This window comes from Dryobates pubescens, chromosome Z, assembly GCF_014839835.1.
Source record: "Dryobates pubescens isolate bDryPub1 chromosome Z, bDryPub1.pri, whole genome shotgun sequence".
NCBI classification, from domain to species: domain Eukaryota; kingdom Metazoa; phylum Chordata; class Aves; order Piciformes; family Picidae; genus Dryobates; species Dryobates pubescens.
Window position 1 is genome coordinate 10456325 of NC_071657.1, and position 23125 is coordinate 10479449.

The 23125-nt window shown below is 42.8% G+C and overlaps 1 protein-coding gene across 1 annotated transcript in view; it reads right to left on the minus strand.

Moving 5' to 3' along the window:
• Window positions 1–23125, minus strand: part of SVEP1 (sushi, von Willebrand factor type A, EGF and pentraxin domain containing 1) — a 143258-nt gene that overhangs the window by 2776 nt on the left and 117357 nt on the right. Inside the window, exons 41-49 of the mRNA XM_054178135.1 lie at window positions 22197–22260; window positions 21370–21543; window positions 20262–20435; window positions 18229–18402; window positions 16589–16765; window positions 15570–15740; window positions 9083–9178; window positions 5689–5784; window positions 1832–1925 (exon numbers count right to left, since the gene is read on the minus strand). Of these exons, the coding sequence (XP_054034110.1) occupies window positions 1832–1925; window positions 5689–5784; window positions 9083–9178; window positions 15570–15740; window positions 16589–16765; window positions 18229–18402; window positions 20262–20435; window positions 21370–21543; window positions 22197–22260 (1220 nt within the window). The remainder of the gene's footprint in view (window positions 1–1831; window positions 1926–5688; window positions 5785–9082; window positions 9179–15569; window positions 15741–16588; window positions 16766–18228; window positions 18403–20261; window positions 20436–21369; window positions 21544–22196; window positions 22261–23125) is intronic.

A 23125-nucleotide genomic window follows, 5' to 3' on the forward strand; every position in this document is an offset into this window, starting at 1 on the left:
ATGAGTGGGTCCAGGGGAGTGCCACAAAAATTATTTGGGATGTGGAACACCTGTCCTATGAGAACAGGTTGAGGGAGGTGGGGTTGTTCAGCCTGGAGAAAGGAAGGCTCTGGGGAGACTTAATAGCTGCTTCCCAGTATCTGGAGGAGGCCTACAAGAAGGCTGGAGAGGGACTCTTTGCAAAGGCCTGTAGTGATAGGACAAGGGGCAATGGTTTGAAATTAGAGAAGAGGAGATTTAGACTGGATGTCATGAACAAGTTCTGCACTGTGAGGGTGGTGGAACACTGGAACAGGCTGCCCAGGGAAGTAGTTGAGGCCCTGTCCCTGGAAGTATTCAAGGTTAGGCTCAACAAGACTCTGAACAACCTGATCTAGTAGAGGATGTCCCTGCTCACTGTGGGTCACTAGATGACCTCTGGAAGTCCTTTCCAACCCAAACCGTTCTATGAGTTTTAAGCACTGATAACATTCCCTCTCAGTCTTCTCCTCTCCAGGCTAAAAAGCCTGAAGTCCCTCAGCCTTTCTTCATAAGGTGTTTTTGTACCCTTTGTAGCCCTTTGCTGTACCCCCTCAGCCAGTTCTTTGTCCTTTAACTGGGGAGCCCATAACTGTGCATTCTAAAGCTGAATACTGTTTGTGGCATTACAGTAGAGCTGCTTCACTTGGGCATATATAATCACAGCTGACAAGTGAAAACTATTCATTTTGGACAATGTAACTTCTTCAACAAGCATCTTTTCTGTAGCTTTAGGATAAATAGGGAGGAATGTCTGTCACTACCTGTCCAGAAAGAAGAACAGAAAAAATACACAATGTCACAGGCATTGTCTGTATCTCAGAGAAAAATATTAATACTCAGCTGTTACTTATTCAGCTCTCCAGGAGTCTGTGTGAGTTGAGGTACAAGCATTTTTGCCAGCATGTGTTTCATGGCCCTTATTAATACTCCATGCAAGGAGCAGGAGAGCTCATGTTGCAGGTTTTGTTGTTATACCTGATTCCTGACCACAACAACATCATTACCATTACCATTCCTCCTGCCTTCCCTCTTCAGGGTTGTAAATGGCTCTTAGTGGCAGCATGAAACAAAAGACCTTTCCAAAGAACCTCCTGATCAGACTGCCCTCACAGACAAACATCCAAGCTTCACAAGTTGATTTCAAAAAGCAAGGCTGTAATTATGACTTGTAAATATGCTTCTCAGGGTGATGGGTCTCACTGATTTGAAAACCTGGTCTGCTGTTGGCCCCTTTAGACATGTATCAGCAAATCAAAACACATCCAGTGGTAAAACTGCTTAGAAGAGAACACAGGTGAACCAGGTCTAAGAGGCATTGTGCTAAATTCTGATGACACCACTCAACGCTGGTTTAAGAGCACCTATGATATATGGCATCTGTTGCAAGACCCTGGTCTTGAACCTGGACCCAGCCAAAGTGTACACAGTTCAAAATGAACAGTTGTACACAGTAGGCCACCCAATGGTCCTTAAAATAGTCTGTATTACATCACAACAAACATTTCCATTTACACCATAAAAAAAACCACATGGAAAAAGAAAGCAAGAAAGCTAAACCTTTCAGGTTGGCCTGTCTGCTTACATGCAAATGTATCACTTCCTGCATGTCCTAGAAGTCTGGCAATCATTTTGCAAAGTACTCTCCAAGGTCTCTCCAGATTGCCCATAAATCATGAGCCATCCAATGACCACTGACCTACAGGATCTAGAGATGTTCAAAGCGTGCACAGTTAATTGCACATTCCTCAGATCTACCATTCAGCAGGGTGTGATTCAGCCTAGCCATGGGAAAGTGCTCAGCAACACTTACCTAGAGCAGTCATGTCCAGTCCATGATGAGGGACAATAGCACCGATTGGGTCGTATGCACTTCCCACCATTTAAGCAGGGCAACTGGCAAACAGCTGCATACAAACACACACACACACAGAGTTGCATTAATGAGCACACCCACAACAAGCTGATGAAGGAGCAGAGCACCAAAAATCTGCTTTATTCTCTTAAGAACAGGCTGCCCAGGGGGGTTGTGGAGTATCCCTCTCTGGAGATATTCAAAACCTGCCTGGATGCATTCTCTGTGATCTGGTCTAGGTGATCCTGCTTTGGCAGGGGGGTTGGACTGGATGATCTTTTGAGGTCCCTTCCAACCCCTAACATTCTGTCATTCTGTGGACATCAGCTGTGGGTCTGCTATAAAGGATGGTTTGCTCTGGAAAGGCCACTCTTAAGAGCACATATGGGCTGAGTGAGATTGGACTCTATACTTTTGCTACCTGCTGCAGGGACTAGTTTTGCTGCCAGCTGTATGAAACAGAGACTAGATTAAGTTGTCTTGAAAATTGTGGTGTTCTTGCCCCACATTGATGGGAAAAAAAGTAAAAAAAAAATTAAAAGGGAAGGGAAGAGAAAGGGGAAGGAAAGGAGAAAGGGAAAGGAAAGGAGAAAGGGAAAGGGAAGGAGAAAGGGAAAGGAAGGAGAAAGGGAAAGGAAGGAGAAAGGGAAAGGAAAAAAAAGGAAAAGGAAAAGAAATGGCAAAAGAATGCAGGTGGAAAACAAGGAGGAACCAGAAGATAAGAGTCAGAAGATCAGTAAGAGAATAATAGGTCTTATTTCTAGGAAAAAAATGTGGGTGTTTATTTGAAAGGAATGTGATGGCCAAAATAAAAAAAAAAAGGTATAGAAAGAAGCAGCAAAACCACAGAAAGTTAAAGGTCAGAAAGCCGTTTGCAGATCATCAGCATGCAAGGAATAGGACTCCACACAATGGCACTTCTATGGAGACAAAGAAAGGAAGCAGAGTTCCTGAAAGACAGTGGACAGCAACAAAAAGGTGTGACTAGGTGGTACAGTGCTTTTGGATTAGAGAGCAAACATTACCCTGCCTGATCGGGTCATTCTGGACCAGCTGTGAAACACTGCAACTGTTTTTGAGTCTGTGGCAGTTCAGACTGGGTGCCTCCTATTCCTGCCACATAAGCTACACCTTCTGTGTCCAGAGTGTCCAGCCCAATAAGGTGGACACAGGAAGCAGTGCATTTCATACCCATAAATCCTGCTCCCTATAAATCCATCTGCAAAGCAATTCTCTTCCCCTTACTTCTCTCTCTGCTCCCGTGGGAGATGCTCCCTATCGGGTAATGGCGGGGGAGTATCTCAAGGCCATGTAGGCCTGGCTAGGCCTAATGCCAGGAGGAGAAGGGGGAAGGCAGTCTCAGACTTGGCCAGCCTGAGACTAGCCTAGAGTGGGGGAAGAAAGAGCCCTGGGAGTTTTGGGTATACCCTCAGGTGGTGAGAAGGGAAGGTTGGGAGGCCTTTGGGTGTGCTATAGGGGACCTTGTATGCTTTGGGATTCTTCTGTCACTATGCTTTATAGTTTCTATATAACACTTGCTGCTTTTCCATTTAAGTTTTCCATCACTTTTGCAGTCCATTTGTGTGGGTGTCATTCTTTTGTTCCTCACAGGGGCAAGAGAGGATCTGCCTGTCTCAAACCAGCACAGTGTGACAGCCTAACCCAAGGATATCAAGTAATCAGACAGAAGTCAAAGCTTCTATAGAGTCTTCCTGTCAATTCTGAGACTGCAAGATAAAGCTCCATACAATTTACAGAACAGATCTGGAGACTCGCTTAATGGGGTCCTTCAAATGCAGAGATATTTATTGCAGTAAAGGTGAAAGAAGTGGAACCTTTTAAGGAACTAATGACATATTTAGAGGATAGACCTAAAGGCACCAGTGATGACAAATGCTAGGTGTTTTCTTTGCAAAGAATATGCATCAGGAAACACTGATTGAAATGGAATCACAGTAAATGGAAGTGAGTAATCAGAGGAAGGTTCAAGGAGATGGAAATTCACTAGTCTGATTCCTCTGGACCAAACACCAACAAACAATGGCAGAAGGTCACAGAGATGGATGTTCCCTGTGTAATACATAGAATACATAGAATAAATAGAATAAACCAGGTTGGAAGAGACCTTCAAGATCATCGCGTCCAACCCATCAACCAATCCAACACCACCCAAACAACTAACCCACGGCACCAAGCACCCCATCAAGTCTTCTCCTGAAAACCTCCAGTGATGGCGACTCTACCACCAAGTAGACACCAAGTGCACCAAGCTTGTCATGTTAAGAATGGCTTTTGATTCTGGAACAAAGCATGAGCAAGACATCTTTAGCTCTCACTCTATGCACACAATTATTCCTGTGAAACAGCAGTTAATACAAATATTTTTCATTTCACTTTGCTCTTTGGTTTAGTAACTCCATAAGCAGTGATTGCAAACTTCTGTGAATGAATTTTGGCAAAGGTGCAGTTGCTCACTAGAATATTTTCTTCAGCTACCACAAAGCAAAGTAAGTCTGAATAGATTTGAATTGCTGGCCCAAAAGTGAAAAGTAATCTATCCTCCTCAATCACCTGTGCTGTTGTAGCTGCAAGGTTGATGATACATGAGAGGAAATGATCCACAACATGCTAGGCAAGTGTCCCTTCCAAAGGCAATAGTTCTGAGTTAAAATGGAATTTGAGTTTCCAAGGTTAGGTTTGCAATGTATCTCACAGCTTATCCCCCAGACTCACTATTCCTATCAGCTGGACAAATAATATGAACATTCATTAACAAAAGCACAAATTCCTCCTCCAGTTCACCCTATCAGCCACCCCAAAGTCTTGCAGGAAAGCAGAACCAAGTTTTCATGTTAAGGCCCTGCTAACAATCAGTTATGGTGCACCTAGGCAACAGCAATACAGTGAGCAAACTGTAAAATAAATCTTTAAAATAGTTAACATTTATTAGTGATTCAGATTTAATAATGATTAAGATGTTCCAATGACTCCTCATTTGGTATGGGTTTTACTGGTTGTTTCCACAATAATAAGCCTTTCAAAAATTGGGATTGGTTTAGTCTTGATGTGGAACCGTATACCCCAAACTTGTGCTCCAGTATTATCTGTAATTACAAATTGGCCTCACCTGACACAAGCTGACTTGCCAGAGACAGGTCTGGAACCTAGACTCATCACCCTTCACTATTTTGGTGTGCTGCATACCCTTCAGCCTTGGTGAGGTTCAAGTCAGAGTTCCAGTAAAATGCTGCACATGTTAAACTTGACCAGAGAACTTAGATGATACCTAAAGTAATATATCCATGTACCATGGACATGGTTATCTTATGTGTGTACCTTGTACCCGTTAAACTCAACCATCCTTAAACAAATCCTTGATTTGCTCAGCCCCTCTTGCCTTGCTCAGAATTTGGGCAGTAAGCGGGAATCTCCCAAGACAGACAGCTGTGAGAAAAAGCTTTGAAGTATGTGCAGCTTCTTTGTGAGGTTAAGGGTGGCTTACATATGCTGAAAATGAAATTAAGATGAAAATTAAATTCTAACTTTTCTTAAAATGGACAGCCTAGTTTGAAACCATCTCTCCTCTAGAGGCAGTGCTCTTGTGAATGCTGCCTGTCCTTCCTTTTCTGTGTATTTTGAAGAGTCATCAGGGACTACTCTGAAAATAGTTTGCAGCTGGGAACAGCAAATCCTCCAGGAATATTATTGCAGGCTTGAGTTTTCATGAGAGAAGCTTAGTAGTGCTGCAGTCCTTAGTGACCTGTGCTAGGTACTGATACAAAAGTCACAAAAAGAGAAAAAAAAAGGAGTGTTACCTGTCTGACAGCGTGATCCAGTCCATCCAGAGGGGCAGTCACACTGGTAGGGAGCCACACAGCGACCTCCATTGAGACATGGCAGAATGCATATTGCTAAGGAGACAGAAGAGAAACAGTGACAAAAATTATCCCCCATGAAAGCAAAGAATAAAGTATGCAAGAAAAGTGCTTCCATTTATTTAGAAACTCTACTGCCCCTCTAAGTGTTTGCATGCAGTATTAGGAGCGTTGAGGAGGATCTACCCACAAGCCATGAGCAGCAAATACTGCTGGCATGGCAGCCAGAAAGGAGAAGGAACGATGGCAAACAAATGGACAGAGTAGAGCAATTGCTAGAGTCCTTCAGATGCCTGTAGGCCCTGCTCACTGGAAATGTGGAGGACCTTTTGCTTGTTTCTCACATGTAATATCCACAGACATGGCCCGGTCCTGTGATGGTTGCTAACAAAACCAGTTCATAACTGTAATTACAAACAACTGGATTGCTTGTGGATTTCCTGGGGTCCCACAAGGTAACACCTACAGCAAGTTACTCTATTCACTGCCCATAGGAAAACACTTAGTCTGAGCCAGTGAAGACATGCTGAGACAGGTGACACCACAAGTCCCCCATGGAAGGGTAGCTTCGATACATGGCATTTTGGGTGCCTGTGGCTGGAAGCTTTGGGGAAGAAACAAAGCAGATACCAAGCAGCTGATGGCCTCTGGGCTGAGCACAAATCAACTATACTGCTCCCATGAGCAGATCTACAAAACTGTCTGATGTGGACACTGTACATGACTAGAGTACCTTCACAAAACTACCATCTCCTCTACTCTAACTGAATGAAGTACATGTGTGAACACACTCTGAACAGAGCAGGTGTTGAGATGGGTCTCAAATTAGGACAACTACTCAATGGCACTTTCAATGGACTTCTATACTGGGAGGCTGGACAGGGGCTGCAGAGGACTGAAGCAGAAGTTCAGTTTCAAAAGTCAAGCTGAGGAGGTGAACTTTCACAGAACTCACAGGGCTAACCCATATCACCAAGAATTACTTCTCTGTATCATTAACCTAGTGGTGCTCTACGTGCTTTTGGAGTAGTCAGGCCTCTCCCAGGGAGACAAATCAATCTTATTATCTGTGAAATGTTCTATAAACTACAAGGTGACTGAATTCTGTTAGAGCTCCATGGCCTCACCTGTGCCCTGATCCTGACAGATCTGTGTTCAGTGCTAGCACTCAAATATCCCTTTGACTTCCAAAACATGCCCTCAAATCCACAGACTAAACCTATCTCTTCTGTTCACCAGTGCACCTTGCTTGACAAGCAGTGTTGCGAATCAAGGTGGTACTAATGAATCGTGAGAATCCTTTCCCCCTCTCCTTCCTACCTATGCCAAAGTAAAGGAAAAAACCCTAGGGAGCTAGTGCCTGTGTCTGCATGAAGAGTGATCTGGCTAGTCAGCTGCCTCTTCATTTTCCTCATACGGGAAATCAAGGTCTGAACCGGGATGACAGATTCATGCAACTGAGAGCATAAAAATTATCCTTTGGTCCTGAAGAATGCATTAAATATTATTACTGATGGTAAGGTAAGGAAATCAGTTGTGGAATACCAAACACCATTCTGCCAGATACAGGGCTCAGTCCCCTCCTGCTGAAACTGTGAAACTGTGAGTTTTCATGTCTGGCTGTGGTGCTATTGACAGACACAGGGACAGCAAAAGAGGGGCTGTGTGAATGCACCACATAGATGGAATTTCTATGAACACAGAAGGGCGAAACTTGCTGAATCTCACTCTGTATCTAAAGCAAATTTGTGCCATGTGGAACTGCCATGGCCACAAAGACTTGAAAGCTGCAGAACTAGATTCAGAGGACCATTTTAAGCTGTGAGACACCTACCTGGCAAAACGCTTGAGCCACACTCCTCTCTGAACTAGAGGAGGAGGTGCCACATCTTTTTGTAGGTCTCCATATATACTCAGATCCAGGAACAGAGACATCACCTCAGGTGCAGGTGCTCTTGAACACACTAAAGCTTTATTGCCAGGGCTGTATTAAGTAATGAACACAGCAAAAGTACTTTCCTTTTCTGTGTACATAGACCCATGCCTACTCATGTGGACAGTAAAAAGGCACCTCATGCAGCAGCTACACCAGTGTGAAAGGGTTAGCCCTCCCAAAGTACTTGTGCTAAGATCATCATGAAGAAAACAGGAAGCATGGCACAAACTGTCATCCCTAATGTGACCAATGTGACCCAGGGAATCTTTGGCAGATCCAAGAGTCAGATTTGGCTCTTTTCAACCAGAACAGATCCAGTTCTCTAACTACTCAGAGTTCCAAGCAAGAAAAAACAACCTACAATTTGTGGGATAGAGATACACAGGTTTGGAAGCATAACATGGAAAATTTGATATAATTACACTATTAGAATGTTAATTGATCAGGTTGATAGTCTGATCTGACAGATAAAAAAAAGAAGCCAAGAAACAAATGCAGCCACCAGCAGAACACTCACCTCTCTTATAGCTCCTACTCTTTCCCCCAGAGTATCATGTACTGCTATTAGAAACAGTCTTTGGACAACTGCAGCAAACTGTTCTTCAAACACAGTGAAAGAACACCCACTCAACCTCCGACACCCAGAATCATGTACAGTAAAAAAGTTCTTGTTTTGGTTTGGATCTGTCAGGGAATGGGCCTTTGTCTGAGTGGTTGTTCCCTTTTGTTCTCTCTTCATTTGTCAAACAGAATAAATAGATAGATAAAACAGATAGATAGATAGACAGAATAAATAAAGAGATATTCTATTCTATTCTGTTCTGTTCTGTTCTATTCTATTCTATTCTTCATTTGTCAAACAGAATAAAATAATGATTTCTATGCTTTTGACTCTTCTGCCTTTAACTTTTAGAATCACAGAATCATAGAATCAACCAGGTTTGAAAAGACCTCAGAGATCAAGTCTAACCTATTACCTAATACCTCCTGACAACTAAACCATGGGTTCGAGTGCCACATCCAATCCTTTTTCGAACACCTCCCGGGATGGTGACTCTACCACCTCCCTGGGCAGCCCATTCCAATGGCCAATTACTCTCTCAGTGAAGAACTTTCTCCTCACCTTGAACCTAAACTTCACCTGGTGTAGCTTGAGACTGTGTCCTCTTGTTCTGGTGCTGGTTGCCTGGGAGGAGAGACCAACCCCTTCCTGTCTACAACTTCCTTTCAGGTAGTTGTAGACAGCAATAAGGTCTCCCCTGAGCCTCCTCTTCTCCAGGCTGAACAACCCCAGCTCCCTCAGCCTCTCCTCATAGGGCTTACAGTGGGTTCACAGCAGTAGGCTCACTTGCCTTACCTCCACACCTTACAAATCATGCTTAGGGATGATGTACGTACGCTCTTCGCAGAGACGACCCATCCAGCCGTCTGGACACGAGCAGGCGTTCGGTCGCTCGCAGACGCCACCATTCTGACACGGGAAGCGACAGACAGCTGAAAACAACACGGTTTTATCACTTCATTAGAAACTTAGTGTGCTGGTTTGGTTCTGCACCACGCAACAATTTGGCATTTGTCCCATGGAGTACATTACCACGCTACGCAGAATTTGGACATTAAATGGAATCATTCTTTACAAAAGCAAAATAAATATAAACGCACAAAAGAGTAATAAACATATACAAAAGATATATATATATATATAAAATTCAACAACAGCACAGCACCCTTCTGGACAATTAGTCCAGACCCCCCTGTACAGAGTACCCCAGACCTCCCTGGACAAAAGCCCAGAGGACTTACCAGGCAATAAATTATTATCTCTCATCCCCACCACTTTTCCTTACCATAACCCAAGCAAAAACCAGTAAGTCAAGCAAGAAAGATCAGAGGCAGAAACAGGAGGAAAGAAGCAAGCAAGAGAGAGAAAGACAAGCTATACTCCAAACAATATCAAGTTCTGCAGACCAGTGAAATGAGATAAACATATCTCTTATGTTCTGTCCAGCCCCTTGGGACTATCCATTCCCTGGACTCTCTCAAATTCTCTGGAAAACTCTTATTATTTACCACATAATATTCAAACTATAACACTTAGGCATTCAGCATCTTGCAGAGATCTTTGCAGTTGTAAAGCTCACAGTAGAACAAACAAATGTAGTGAAATTCAGAAACATGACTGTGATTTGAAAGGCTGCATGTCTTTCTGGCTGTGTGCTTGACTAACTACTGTGAGCAGGGATGTAGGAAACCATTAAGACAACCAAAATTTGTCCTTGGCAAAGATGAAAATTTGTAAGTTTTTAGCATAGCTGGGGAAATTAACTGGCCAGTGTTCCAAGAAGAAAAATCTCAAAAACATCCCCACCCCAAACAAAAATTGTTATAGTTTTCTCTTTTCTCTTCTAAATTAACTCTCAAATAAAATCAAGATGTCTTCTAACCTTGGTATGAAACACCAGGATAATACATTTGGTGTAACACAGGATAACCTGGACGTCAGATTTAACACTGTGAGAGAACAAGTAATTTTTATTGCAGTATCATCTAGTGTAATGAAAAGTGACCAACAAGAGTACAGCAGTGGCACAATGAAGTGTTTACCTGTGCAACCCAAAATGTGGTTATAAACCTCACTTAACATTCAGACTCCTCAGTGTTCCTTGGCTCACACACCTGTTAGTAAGCACCTGATCATAAAAGTGGGGAATTTCAACTGACCATGAGTCAGCAGTATGCCCAGGTGCCAAGAAAACCAATGGCACACAGGCTTGTATTAGAAACACTGTGGACAGCAGGAACAGGCAGGTGATCATCCCACTGTACTCAGCACTGGTGAGGCCACACCTTGAATGCTGCATTCACAGTTCTGGGGCCCTCACTCTAGGAAGGACATTGTGGCGCTAGAGTGTGTCCAGAGAAGGGCAAAGAGTAGTGAAGGGCCTGGAGCATATGGCCTATGAGGAGCATCTGAGGGAGCTGGAGTTGTTCAGTCTGGAGAAGAGGAGGCTGAAGGGCAACTTCACTCTCTGAAACTACTTGAAAGGAGGTTGGAGCAAGGAGGGGGCCAGACTCTTCTCCTTGATAACAAGCAACAGGACTAGAGGAAATGGTTACAAGCTGCACCAGGGGAGGTAAAGGCTGGATATTAGGAAATACTTCTTCATTGAAAGGGTTATTGAACACTGGAATGGTCTGCCGAGGGTAGTGCTGGAGTCACTGTTCCTGGGTGTGTTCAAGCCTCCTGTGGACCTGGCACTTAGGGTCATCGTTTAATGTTGACACTTCAGTGCTGGGTCAAGGGTTGGACTGGATGATCTTTGATGTCTCTTCCAAATGGATATATTCTGTGATTCTGTGACTCTGTAATTTAAAGTGGACTGTATCATACTAGCCCAGTATGTTGCCTGAACTGGACAGGCTTTTGACTTCATTGTTGTTTCTCTGGCATTGCATTGTCTAATGTGTCCAGAGAAACCAGGACTACTTTACAAAATCATGCGGTACGCTAAGTACAAACATGTTAGACTTAAATATCACTGGAGGAAGTATAATCCTTGTCATGCTGGTGTGCATACTATTGACAGAAGATCAAAAATTGTGGCTTCAAGATGATACTACAGAACAAATAAGTAATGAGAGTACCTTCTCATTAGTGGTAGTTATGAACACAAAGTAACCTCAGGAAACGCATCCTAAACTGTTAATTGCATCCTATCTTTAATTAGGTTAGCAAAATACGAGTTTAGGGTTTGAGTGTTTCAGATCTTGTTCATTGTTAGCATTAAATACAAACAGTGGTTTAGTACACCGAAACAACTTTCAGACCTGAGCTCCACAGTGGAAAGAATGCAAATCTTCATCTGTTAGAGCCAAATTTCAGTCACTTGTAGATAAGCCACGCCAAGCTGCAAGCTACAGCTTGGAGTCTGTTGAAACGAGCCAAAGCTTTTAGCCATTTTATTTTTCAGTCTCAAGAGCCTTCCCATCAAATATCAGCTGATAATAAAATAGGAAGAGATTGTAGGCCCTGGAAGGTTCACAAAAGTTGCAGTATTCAAACAGGTATTCTGAACAATTTTTGTTAGAAAGATATCTGTGTCTACACAGACAGCTTGGGTGTTGAGTAAAGCAGAACAAGGTGCTAACCACATTTCCTTTGTGCAATGAAAGTTAAATCAAAAGCCATTTAAAGCTTTGTGTGATCCACAGCACTTGAATGTCCAATGAGGGTATAACAGGATAGAAGTTAAAGAGTTTGGGAGGTAAAAAGTTTGTGTATAAATGATATCCCATATTAGATTCAAGCCTATGAGCACTGGTCTCTGAAATGTATTTTCTCTCTCTCTCTCAATGGAGAAGATGTGGGTATTTCTGGAGTTAGAGAAATCACTGTGGATGGCAACACCATCCTGCTCAGTGATCCAGGAGCTCAGGCACAGCTACGCTTTATCTGGATTTATGCCCAGGCTCTTCTTGTGAAACTGAATGAGTAAGACAGTATCATTCATAGGTGTGCACTTGTTATACATCAATCTGGGCAGGCAGAGACTCGGTGTCTGTAGCTGTGGGGATTATTCTTCACTCAACAGATGAGTCTAGAGAAAGGCTCGGGGCAGGAAGTTAAGCTGGGATCTTGTTCTCTCTTTTTGCTATTGTAAAAGCAAGCAGGGCAGGCGGAGTCCTCATGTGCTGGTGAGAGAATGGGAACCATTAACTGTGACTTCAGTTAGTGGTAGCAGATCTTACATCTATGGTAAAAATCTTAATCTTTCAGATCCCCTGGTACATCCACGTCTGAGATTTATTTCCTCAGGACAGAAAAGTGTTACACTGCTGCAAGACAAACCTGGGTAAGAATGGGGGAAAAACAATTTCTGGTATCTGTTCTCAACTTGTGCTAAAAAGCTTTCCTGTGGTTAAAAGTGAACAATGTCTCAGCTGCCCTCTGATAATGCTCATTTGTTGACAGTTTATGAATCTTTTTGGTCAGTAGAGCCACATTGTTTCCCAGTCATTAAGAAGTGGGCACAGGGCATATATACATCACAGATTTCAGAGTATCTCAGGGAGAAAAAAAATTGGAGTCAGACAAGATGTGTGCATGTGCAGCCTGCTGAGTCCTACAGGTGTTTACCATCAGCAGATCCAGGCTAAGACTTCTCACCCCTGAAACTCAGATCAGAATCTGGTCTGCAACCTCTAACCAGAATTGATTCAGGGAAGTGCAGCTGTGGTGAGAGCTCTCCCAAAGAAGCTAACAAAGTCTGCTTTTTAATTACAATATTTACGTTAACTAACCTGTTGAACCGGGCCAGAACATTTCCAGCAAGCTTAGGACACATTAATAATCAGAGCCAAAACCAAGAAATGCAGCATGAGTCATTACAAAGAGTGCTTTCATGTCACTTCTGATGTAGACCACAAAGGGCTGGGGTGCTGTAAGCCTTTTGTTAGGCAAATCCCTCAAATGAATTATAAAGCAGTTTTGAAACATTATTGTGACATGTGCCATGACAACACAGTCAGTCCTCTCAGAACATCTTTTGTCCTTTTTACTTCCCCTTTTAGGTGAAAAAAGGGAGGGAAATTGTTGTTCCTCTCCCTTAATACACCAAAAGGCAGGTTATCCTGCTTTCTATTCCTGCACCTACACCCTGATCATTTGCTCACCTCATCACTTTGTTTTCTGCAATAATTTTCCCTAATACTTACTCCTCTCAACAGTCTCAGTAGACTCTGTGATATTGCAAGCAAGACACATGTTTTGACAGTGCTTTGCAGATCATCCCTTCCCAGTTGCTAGCAAACAGTGCCAAGAACCTCTCTTAGCAGAAAAATACAGCCCTTGGCATAAGGTAGGGTTCTATGAAAGTAGCAGGTACTAAGTAAGAATTAAAAAAAAATCAGTTGAGGAATCCAAAGTGTTAAAATCCGAGCAGAAAATACCAAAGTAACTTTGCTATTGGATTGTAGCTTAGGCAGAGTGGCTGTTATGCAGATATTCCTTGAATCCTGTAGCCACCACGGTTTAGAAAGAAATGACAAGATACTTGGCAAACTTTTCAGGGTGCTTTCAGAAGGTAAATTTCTAACAGGATTTTTAGGTTCCTCTTGATGTCTGAAGTAACCCAGCTGCTTTTTACTGTAAATCATCTCTATTTGGCTACTTGACAGGTGATTCCTCATGTCAACAGCAAGGCATGGTCACATAACTGGGAAAAAATTGGTTTTTAGGAGCATATTTTCTATTCCTAAAATGCTCAGGAGTTACAAACCCACTTCTGTGGCTCTGGGTCTCCTCAACATGATCTACTGATCTGTGATTTTTAGGCAAGACAATAGTAACTGCCAGATACAGAATTTTAACAGTGTCTGCTTTCATAGACTAGGGCAACTCAGCTTGTTTAGGTCTTAACACTCCTAATGTTTTGCTTCCTGAATTAGCATTAAAAAAATGAGAGAGAGACCCTGACTAGACAGGCTTAGCACAGCATAGAATCCACTGTCTCCAAAAAGTTTCTGACCTAAATAGAAAATTGCCAATGAAGGAGGAAGGGCTGATGGTTCTGCTCTTGACATAGGCAGCTGAGACTTCCAGGATGAGAGGCAGACCTGACAACTTTGATGATGGCTCTGAGTGATAGGACTAGGGGGAACAGAGCAAAACTAGAAGTGGATAGATTCAGACTGGATGTTAGGAAGAAATTATTCACCATGAGGGTGGTGAGACACCGAAGCAGATTGTCCAGGGAGGTGGTAGAAGCCACATCCCTGGGGGTTTTTTAAGGCCAGACTGGATGCGGCTCATGATTCATATGCTCTCAGATGAGTGTTCTGGCACCTTTCCTCTTCTGTAGGATTCTTGATTTTAGGGAATGGGTTTGATTGTGACTGGCCACTGATATGCCCTAAATGTTTTTGGTTTGAATGCTCATGTTTCCAAACGAAATAGCTAAGGCTCTGTTTCTGGCATGGTTGCTGATACATCCTCTGAAGTTAAGACTTCATTGTGCAGCTAACTCACTGTCCTACAGCTAACCAGCAGCAGGAAGCTAGTCAGGCTTGTGACACAGAAATGGCAGCTGGCAATGCCTCTTCCATGAAAGTCCTGTGACCCCAGAACTCTTCTGCTATGCCTTATTTCAAAGTTAGCATTTAAAGATGCTTATATCTGTTTCAAGCTGCTTAGTTCATCATCTCTTCTCTATCTTGTGTTGGTTTCCCCCATTTTCTGTCCAAAACTTCTTATTCATTTGAATCTTGTGCATGGAAGAGTTAATTCTGTAATTTAAACAAGTGAATTTTTTTAGCTCCACAAACCAAGTTGTTTTGTCTGCTGTTATACTAAGGGTGAAAAGGCTAGACTTTGTTATTTTGTTAAAACCATGACTCTACAACATCTAGTGTGCATTATTTGGTTAAATGTCTAAACCTATCCTTAAGTATTTTATTGCAAAAAACTCTCAGGAGCTGACAACCTTTAAACACAATGAGAGATCAAGAACTCATTGGATCTCTTCTGCAGTGCTTGATCTTTGCGAAAAACTGACTGGCAGTGTTTCTCTGAAACTACATGTCAGAAAGATGACTGGTTCTGTCACTTTCTCATAAAAAATGTCAGGAGAGAGGGTCTTGGTGTGGGGTATGACATTGCAGGAGAAGAAACTGCAAGATCAGCAAGGATTAAAATTGTGGAAGCCCACTCTTTCACTTGGAAATAAGCACCCTGCACTTTAAATGCTCTGGGTGAAGCCATGACTGCACCAAAACTAGGAAAGATTTCATTTGCATTTTTACCTCAGCTAAGATGACACCCCCATGTCATCTGAAGACAGCACCTATGGCAAGTTAAGATAGGCTCCTATTCATATAAAGCCCTTACCTTTGCAGATAGGTGGTGTTGTCCACGTTCCATTTTCTAGGCAAACGCTCCGCAGAGGCCCTTCCAGCATGTACCCACTGTAGCAGGAATAGGTGACCACGTCTCCATACTGATAGAAGCTACCACGAATCAGAGCATTCTCTATGTGAGCTGGGGGGCCACAAGATATCTCTAAACAAAAGAAATCATCCAGAGGCTGGTGAGCTGCAATGTCCACATGACATAGTTTCTAAGCCTGGACACAGCACTTAGGTACTAAGGACCTAGGAGGTACCAGGGAGACAGTTTGATGAGAAATCACTGAGTAGAACTTCATGGTGCAGACACTCACAGGGAAAACCTGTATGTACACCCAGCCAGCAGGGAGGCAGCCAGGAACAGCAGTTTCAGGTAATGCAACAGTGGCTATATCCACCATATAGACCACAAACTTTCAGATGGTCCCGGGACATACAAGTCTGGGTTTGTACAGTAAGGTGATGTCATTGTCTGAACCAAACTATACTGTTTGCAAGAGTCCAGAAAAGATTTCAGGCATGCTTGCAAAAGACCTTCTGATAAAAAGCAGGCAGCACCTTTCCCTACAACCCTCATCATTCATAATCTCACAGGAATCATTTTCAGGATATTCAGGGTATCCAAACCATCAGTCCTTGCTCCAGTGCCTGAAAAATGTAAATTGAGAAGAAAACTGCAGCAGGGTGTAGACAGTAGGATGAATACTCTTGAGGCATCAATCCACATAGACATGTTCTGGATCCTTTTAAAGAAAGAATTCTGTTAAAAAGAAAGAAGAAGGAACAGCTCCTCTCTAGAGCTTCTTGGACTGCTTTTATGTGCTTGGAGCAACCCACTTCTCCAAATGTCAATAGCAGACAAAAATTCTCTTCTTCATACACTGCATCTAGGTGGAGAGCTCAGCTGACATGCCTGTGCTGTCACATTCCTGTGATACAGCTGTGGTCACCAGCCCTCTCAAAAGTACCAAGCCCCTGCAGAACTCTCTCTCATGTACTTACTTTCACATTTAGCTGTTGCTGGAGTCCAGGTCTCATCAGCATTACAGGTGATCACAGACTGCCCTTTCAGCTGGTAGCCTTCCCTGCACCTGATGGATACATTCTGACCAACATAAAAAGCCACCTCAGACAGAAGGGCATTCTCTGGGATTATGAAAGGCACAGGACAAGGATTTGCTGTTGAAAGAAAGGGTGCAAGGGAAGAGGAGAAGGAGGAAAAAGGGGTGGAAGGAAGAGAATACTTTAGAATAATGTCTGCAAATGTCAGAATCAAGTTGCATGAAAAGCGATAGAAATGGATCCTGCACACAAGGCTGTTTAGTACTCTAAACTATAAGATTTGGCTCACAGAATAATAAGGTTTGATTTTCTGCTGCCACGTGGCTCATTACCATATTCTATTGATGCCAGCAGAAGACATACTACGGATTTAAGTGGGGAATATTCTACTTATTATCATGAAACCATTCTCTCCTGTCATTCCTGTTTTCCATGACCTTACTACAAAAAAGAGCCAGACCTATCCTACTTTTTGTTCTGAAGGGCTGGATCAACAATCACCATCAAAACTCCAGGTGTCTGAGCAGAGATTTACAACAACACTCATCAGAGTTTATAATTTCTGTGATAATCTGGATGTAAGCTTGCTGATCTGCTACTGCTACATGATCTATTGATCTCATCATGAATGTGGAAAAGGTTGGACTCTTTATACAGCAGACATAGATGGCAGTTTCCTGGAACTAAATCCTGTCTGTCCTTTGTAACACAAACCCTATGTGTTTCCATCAACACTCTGAGACTACAGTAGAACTTACAATTAATTATAGACATGTACAGCAACAAGAAGGGCTATAGTGTGTGTTTTCACAGTGGACATATGAATAAGGTGCTGTTTCATGGAATCACAGATTATTAATAATCACAGAATATACAGCCATTACATCTAACTTTCTTCTCAAAGCAGGGGAAACTATGTTAGAGGTTGCTCTGAGACTTGACAAGCTGAAATTTGAGTATCTCCAAGGATGGAGATTTCACAGCCTCTCTGGTTCCTGTGCTTGACTGCTATGATGGTGAAAAGTTTCTCCAAATATTTAGTTGGAATTTCCTCTGTTGCAATTCATGTCCATTGCATCTCATTCTACCGCTGTGCACAAGTCTGGCTCTTTTTTCTCTATGCCCGATCAAGAGTCAATTGTAGACAACAATAAAGTTACCCTTTTGCCTTCTCCTCCAAAACTGTCTCACCTGCTCCTCGTGTATCAAGTGGTTGACTACAACTGACTCATTTTGTATCAGCTTTCCAGCTAAAGGGAGTTACGCAGAACACAGATCCTTCTTTTACTGACACAAAAACACACTCAGACAAGTCAACGCTTCAACATGTTTCAGTAACTGCTCCCTTTGCTCCTCTCTAAATGGGATGCATACCAATGAATCTCCCAATGTAGGCCAAACCAATTTTTTTTTAACTGCAAACAACCAATACTGCTCATGACTACTCCAGCAGAAAATTACAGTGCATTTCCACAGAAGTTGCTGCCGAAGTTGCTCTCCTCTGCAGTCGGTTTAAACAAAGAGCAGCCTTTAGTGCTTACAAACAGAGACCACTGTTTCATTAGAAAGCAAACACACACGTTTACAGAGAGGCAAGGGATTACTCCATCTTCCATCTCTTGTGCACTCTGCCACAGGTTCCCCTTCCAAGCTGTATCCTTTCTCACATGAATATGCTATTGTACTGCCAGCTGTGTTGTTTTCATAAATCGCCTTCCCATTCAGCAAGGAAACGGGAACTTGGCATCTGGTCTCTGCAAGGGAAGAGCTCTCATTAATTCAGCTTGATACTACACCTGGACTTCCAACAGTTCCTGAATTATTCACACAAAACCTTTAAAGCAGCAGCCATATAGTAATAAATCATGAGGAGCATTGAGGGGAAGTTCAGCAGCCTTGGGAACAAAATGTAGCGAAGCTAGGGAAGGAGCTCCTCCCAGTGATGGAGAGAAGCCACAGACACATTTTTCAGGTCAGCAAAATGTGACAGTGCTGGGGAGGAGAGGATACATTTATGACTTCATTCTGGGGCCAGTGATGCAAAACATAGCAATGGTTCTTTCTTGGCACTGAGAGATACCTTAGGAACTTGTTCTTTTGTCCTTTCCTTTTCACCTGACAAGTAATACCAGATGAGATGCAGGGTAGTTTGGTTCAAGATGCCAACACTTAACTGTTTCCTTCAAGATTCACAGCTGTATTTCTGAAGGCAGCAGATAGTCCAAGCTGACTTACCACTACTACACAAGAGATTCTGTTCTGTGTCCTATTTTCCATTTGATTTTCCTAGGTCATCTGTGTAATGGGATGAGTGAAGATTAAACCATTAGGCTAGAGGGAGAGAGGTGCTGGTGAAATGGCTGTACCCAAAGCTTGTTCAAGATAGTCTTCTTGACATCTATTCAGTGCTACTAGTGTGTGACTTTTTGTAGATGCCTGGCTAGGCACCAGATACATCTTCTCTTAGGTGGATGTCCCCTGTCAACTTTCCAGGCTGCTACTATAAGGTCTGCAAATCACTAGGGTACTGTAGCGCACCGTGAGCTGCACTTTGTGTGGTTGCCCAATACTGACAGCATCTTGATGTTCCCTAGCCCTCACACAGTTTTCATGGCTCTGGTGACAGGAACCTATCTTCCATGTGGAAGATGGAACATCATTATCTGTCTTATTGCTGTAAAGCTGGTCTGTGTGTGAAGTTGGGTGTGGAGACATCAACATGTCAGGTACATGGTAAGAATACCAGAAGCAACTATGAAAACAAGCAGGACACTGGGTCTAGAGTGTAGCTTGGGAGACCTGATGTATGTGCAGCAGCAGGAACAAGAACAGCCAGAAAGGAAACTTGATTGGCAAGAAATGAACTAATGTGTTTCTGAGAAAGAAGAAAAAATATGAAGCCCAGACTTTGTATTTTCATGGCAAAGAGGGAAGGAATGGAGAACACTCATACTTAATGATACTGCAATTTAGTAAGCTTCTATGTGTTTTACATTTTGAACAGCCACCCAACATTACTGTCTGTTCAAACTTGGGATCTTCAGTTTTTATTCTCTTTGTGTTTTGAGAAGCTTGTTTCCATCTGCTACTGCCTGCAGCCAGTTCTTGCTTGGGTCTCACTATTCTTTTTGGCATGTGCAGCAGCACCTACCAAGGGAGCACCTGAACTCAATGACTTGCAAAATGTTAATGTGAAGAGTGTAGAGGTTAAAGGCTGAGCTGTTGAGACTATCTTCAGGGCCCAAAGTCCAGAAAAAGTGTATGAAGTTAATAATTACCGAGGGCCACTAAGAGAAAAGTCACTTGGCCTCCATCACCTTTTGATATAGGGATTTGATTTTCTAAGAGAGCAAGTACCCTCATCTTTCACTAAGCTTGATAAACTGCAGATTAAAATCCTGGTAAAAATGATGTCTTGTGCTCTTCCTGGCTTGGTAACAGGCAGTGCTCTTTGTGCTACTTTTATTTTTTCAGGCACCATTTCTAATGCACATTACAGAATCATTTCCTGACAGCAGCTCAATCCCTGGATCATTTGATATTCTTTCATAAGGGAGGAACTTTTTTCTTTCCCAAGACTGAGATGTGCCAGGCCAGGGAACTGAACAGTTACCTTCACACAATGGCAATGGTTTACTCCAGCTCCCATTGGCAAGACATGTGATATTCTGGGGCCCAGCAAGATGGTATCCAGGATTGCACACGAAGGTTACATTGCTTCTATATGTACTTCCTGTGGAAATGGCCTCTGCTTTCTCTACTGAGGGATGCAGCCCACAAGTAATTCCTAGGAGAGGAGAGAATTATTTTGGTTTTATACAGACAACGAAGGCCACTCTGTTACACACTGACAGCTCTGTTCACACAATGAATTAATGGGAAGATGGGAACAAAGAATCTAGAAGTGTTATATGGATAAGAGTTACACAATGCCTTGGCTGCCCTCTCTCCTAGGGTTCAGGCTGCAGATGCCTGAGAGAGAATGTGCCCAAATGTGAAGCTATAAGGTATGTTCAGCTAAACAGTGTGATCCAGAATACTTCTGAGCAGGTCACAGGCTGCATTTGTAGTGTTCTTTGCTCCTTACACAGCAAGGTGATCTCAAAATGTCCCCAATACAAATGACAGTAGTTTAAAAAGGTTACATCCCCTGTCCCACACTTACTGTGTAGACCAGGCTAATTGACCTAAGGTGAGAGAAGAATGCACGGGGTGGGACTATGACATCAACACAAAAAGATAAGAACTGATATATTGGTAAAGGCTATAAAATCTTGGTGTTTTATTTATAAAGCTGTATGCAGTAAGTCATAAATCCATTTAATCACCTTCTGCTGCAAAGAAATCCAAGATGAATATTGGGGAACAGAGTCTTGATTTCCAGATATATGGAGTGGACAGGGATGAACCATTCCAGCACAGGATGTCCAAGCCCCTGCACACCACAGTGCAAAGCAAATGGAGTACAGGCCACACTCTTCCTCTACTGACCTGAGTACAGCTATATGCTTGTGTCATTTTAACGTGCCAAAAGGCGCTCCCATTAGATCAGAGAGGAACTGCCAATGAGAACCTTTGTGCTGGCTTTTTCTCTGGCTCCTCCTGTTACAGCTTTCCAGCTGGACTGCGGAGTCTGGAAGGAAGCCAGCAAATCCACTTTCTCAGTTTATTCCCCAGCTCTCCTGGAAAACTGCCACCATGCTGCTCTGCTTGCTACTTACGTGTGCATGAAGGGGTGGAGGGGCTCCAATTCTTGTCAACATGGCAAGTCCTTCGGCTTGGTCCCTGTAGATCAAAGCCAGGGTCACAGCTGTAGAAAACCTCACTGCCAAATAGGAACTCCTCTCCCTGAACAGATCCATTTTCTATCATGTCTGGGGGCCCACATGATACTCCTGTAACAGAAGAAATATGTTCCAGTCACATATAATGCATACATCTGTCCCATTCGCAGGTTTTACTCTGAGAAACAGGGAAAGAACATGGTGTTTATCTGGGCATTCTCAGATATTTGTTCCTGAGTAGAACAACAGTATCATGCTTGGCGCTTCCAGATCCTGCTAAAAGACAAAATCTATTGCAGCTGTGCTGGCAAGAAGCCTTGGGAAATTCTGCTGTTGCCACTTAGAGCCAACAGCTAAAGTTCATCTAAGTATTTATGCAGACAGCTCCTACTTCTGCACTGCAGTCAGTGTGCATCAGATGTCTCACAGAACTGAAGCACCTTTGAGATGCTAAAGTACCTGTGTCTCCTGGCAACTTACATCCTCAGAGGTCCTCAGTAGCCCCACATGACACCAAGTGTCACAACTATTTAAACTTGGAAGCTGTTTGCACAGCTTTCTTAGGGATACAGGAATAAGGCAGAAAGGGGCAGTGATTCCTGCACAAACCAGAAATTCTGCAACTCTTCCAGGCTGTTTTCAGTGCTACTTACCAACACTTTTTAGGCAAATGCAAACAGTTTAGGGCAAAATGAGCATGAGTATTTTCTGTTGTGTAAAATCACCCTTCACCAACATTAAGAGACAACTCAGATGGAACGTACTTCTGCACACTGGCACTGTGCCACTCCAAAGCTTGTTTTCCTGGCAAGTCCGTTCTGCATCACCCTGTGAAACAAAGGAAAAGGCTCAAAGAACGTTACTTAGTCAGCTCTTCTCTCCCATCACCTCTGGTATCCGGAAAGGCCAAGATGTTTTCCCTCCATGAGCAACCCATGTAAAAAGAAAGTTAAATGCTACTATCTACTAACCACCTACTATGAGTTTAGGGTACAACTCCTTCCTGCAAAGTGACAGGTATTGTTTATAAACTAGAAGTTCCTTAGCCAGTCCTCTTGTCCTTCTGCTTGGACGATCATCTTTTTTTTTTTTGTCAGTTGTACCATTCTTGTTCCTAGGATTGTGCTATGATGACAAATTCCTATTATGCCAGGACTTATTTACAGAAAAATCTACCTAGCATTTTTTCAATAACAGTACAATCTTGTGGTTTATAAATGTAAGATTTTGACTACACCTCAAGCACTCATTTACTTATAAATAACATTATTTATTTCCTGTCTACAGGCTTTATAGTCAAACTAATAGCCCAGGATTTATTTCCTGTTTGTTTGATTACAAGGCATGGAGAATAACGTCTACATGTGTCCCTTGAAGCAAAGTACTTTCACTACAAAGCAGGCCCATTGACAAGAGCAGCTGCTGGATGTGAGTGCTGCAGAGCAGCACACCCAATGGACTTTGCTTCCCGGAGGAAAAACAGCAGGGAGAGAGAATGACACTAGATGGCGAAGCTGAAATACAAAGCTTGCAAGGAATTGTTACTGTATGAATTCACAAGCTTTGCAACAGCAATTCTACCTGTCTAAATACCAACCCCAGTGACATTACATGTATGGCAACATAATGCAAATTACATTTATTGTCACCTTAACATTTTCTAAACTGTCCTTATTTTCATGCTGAGTGACTG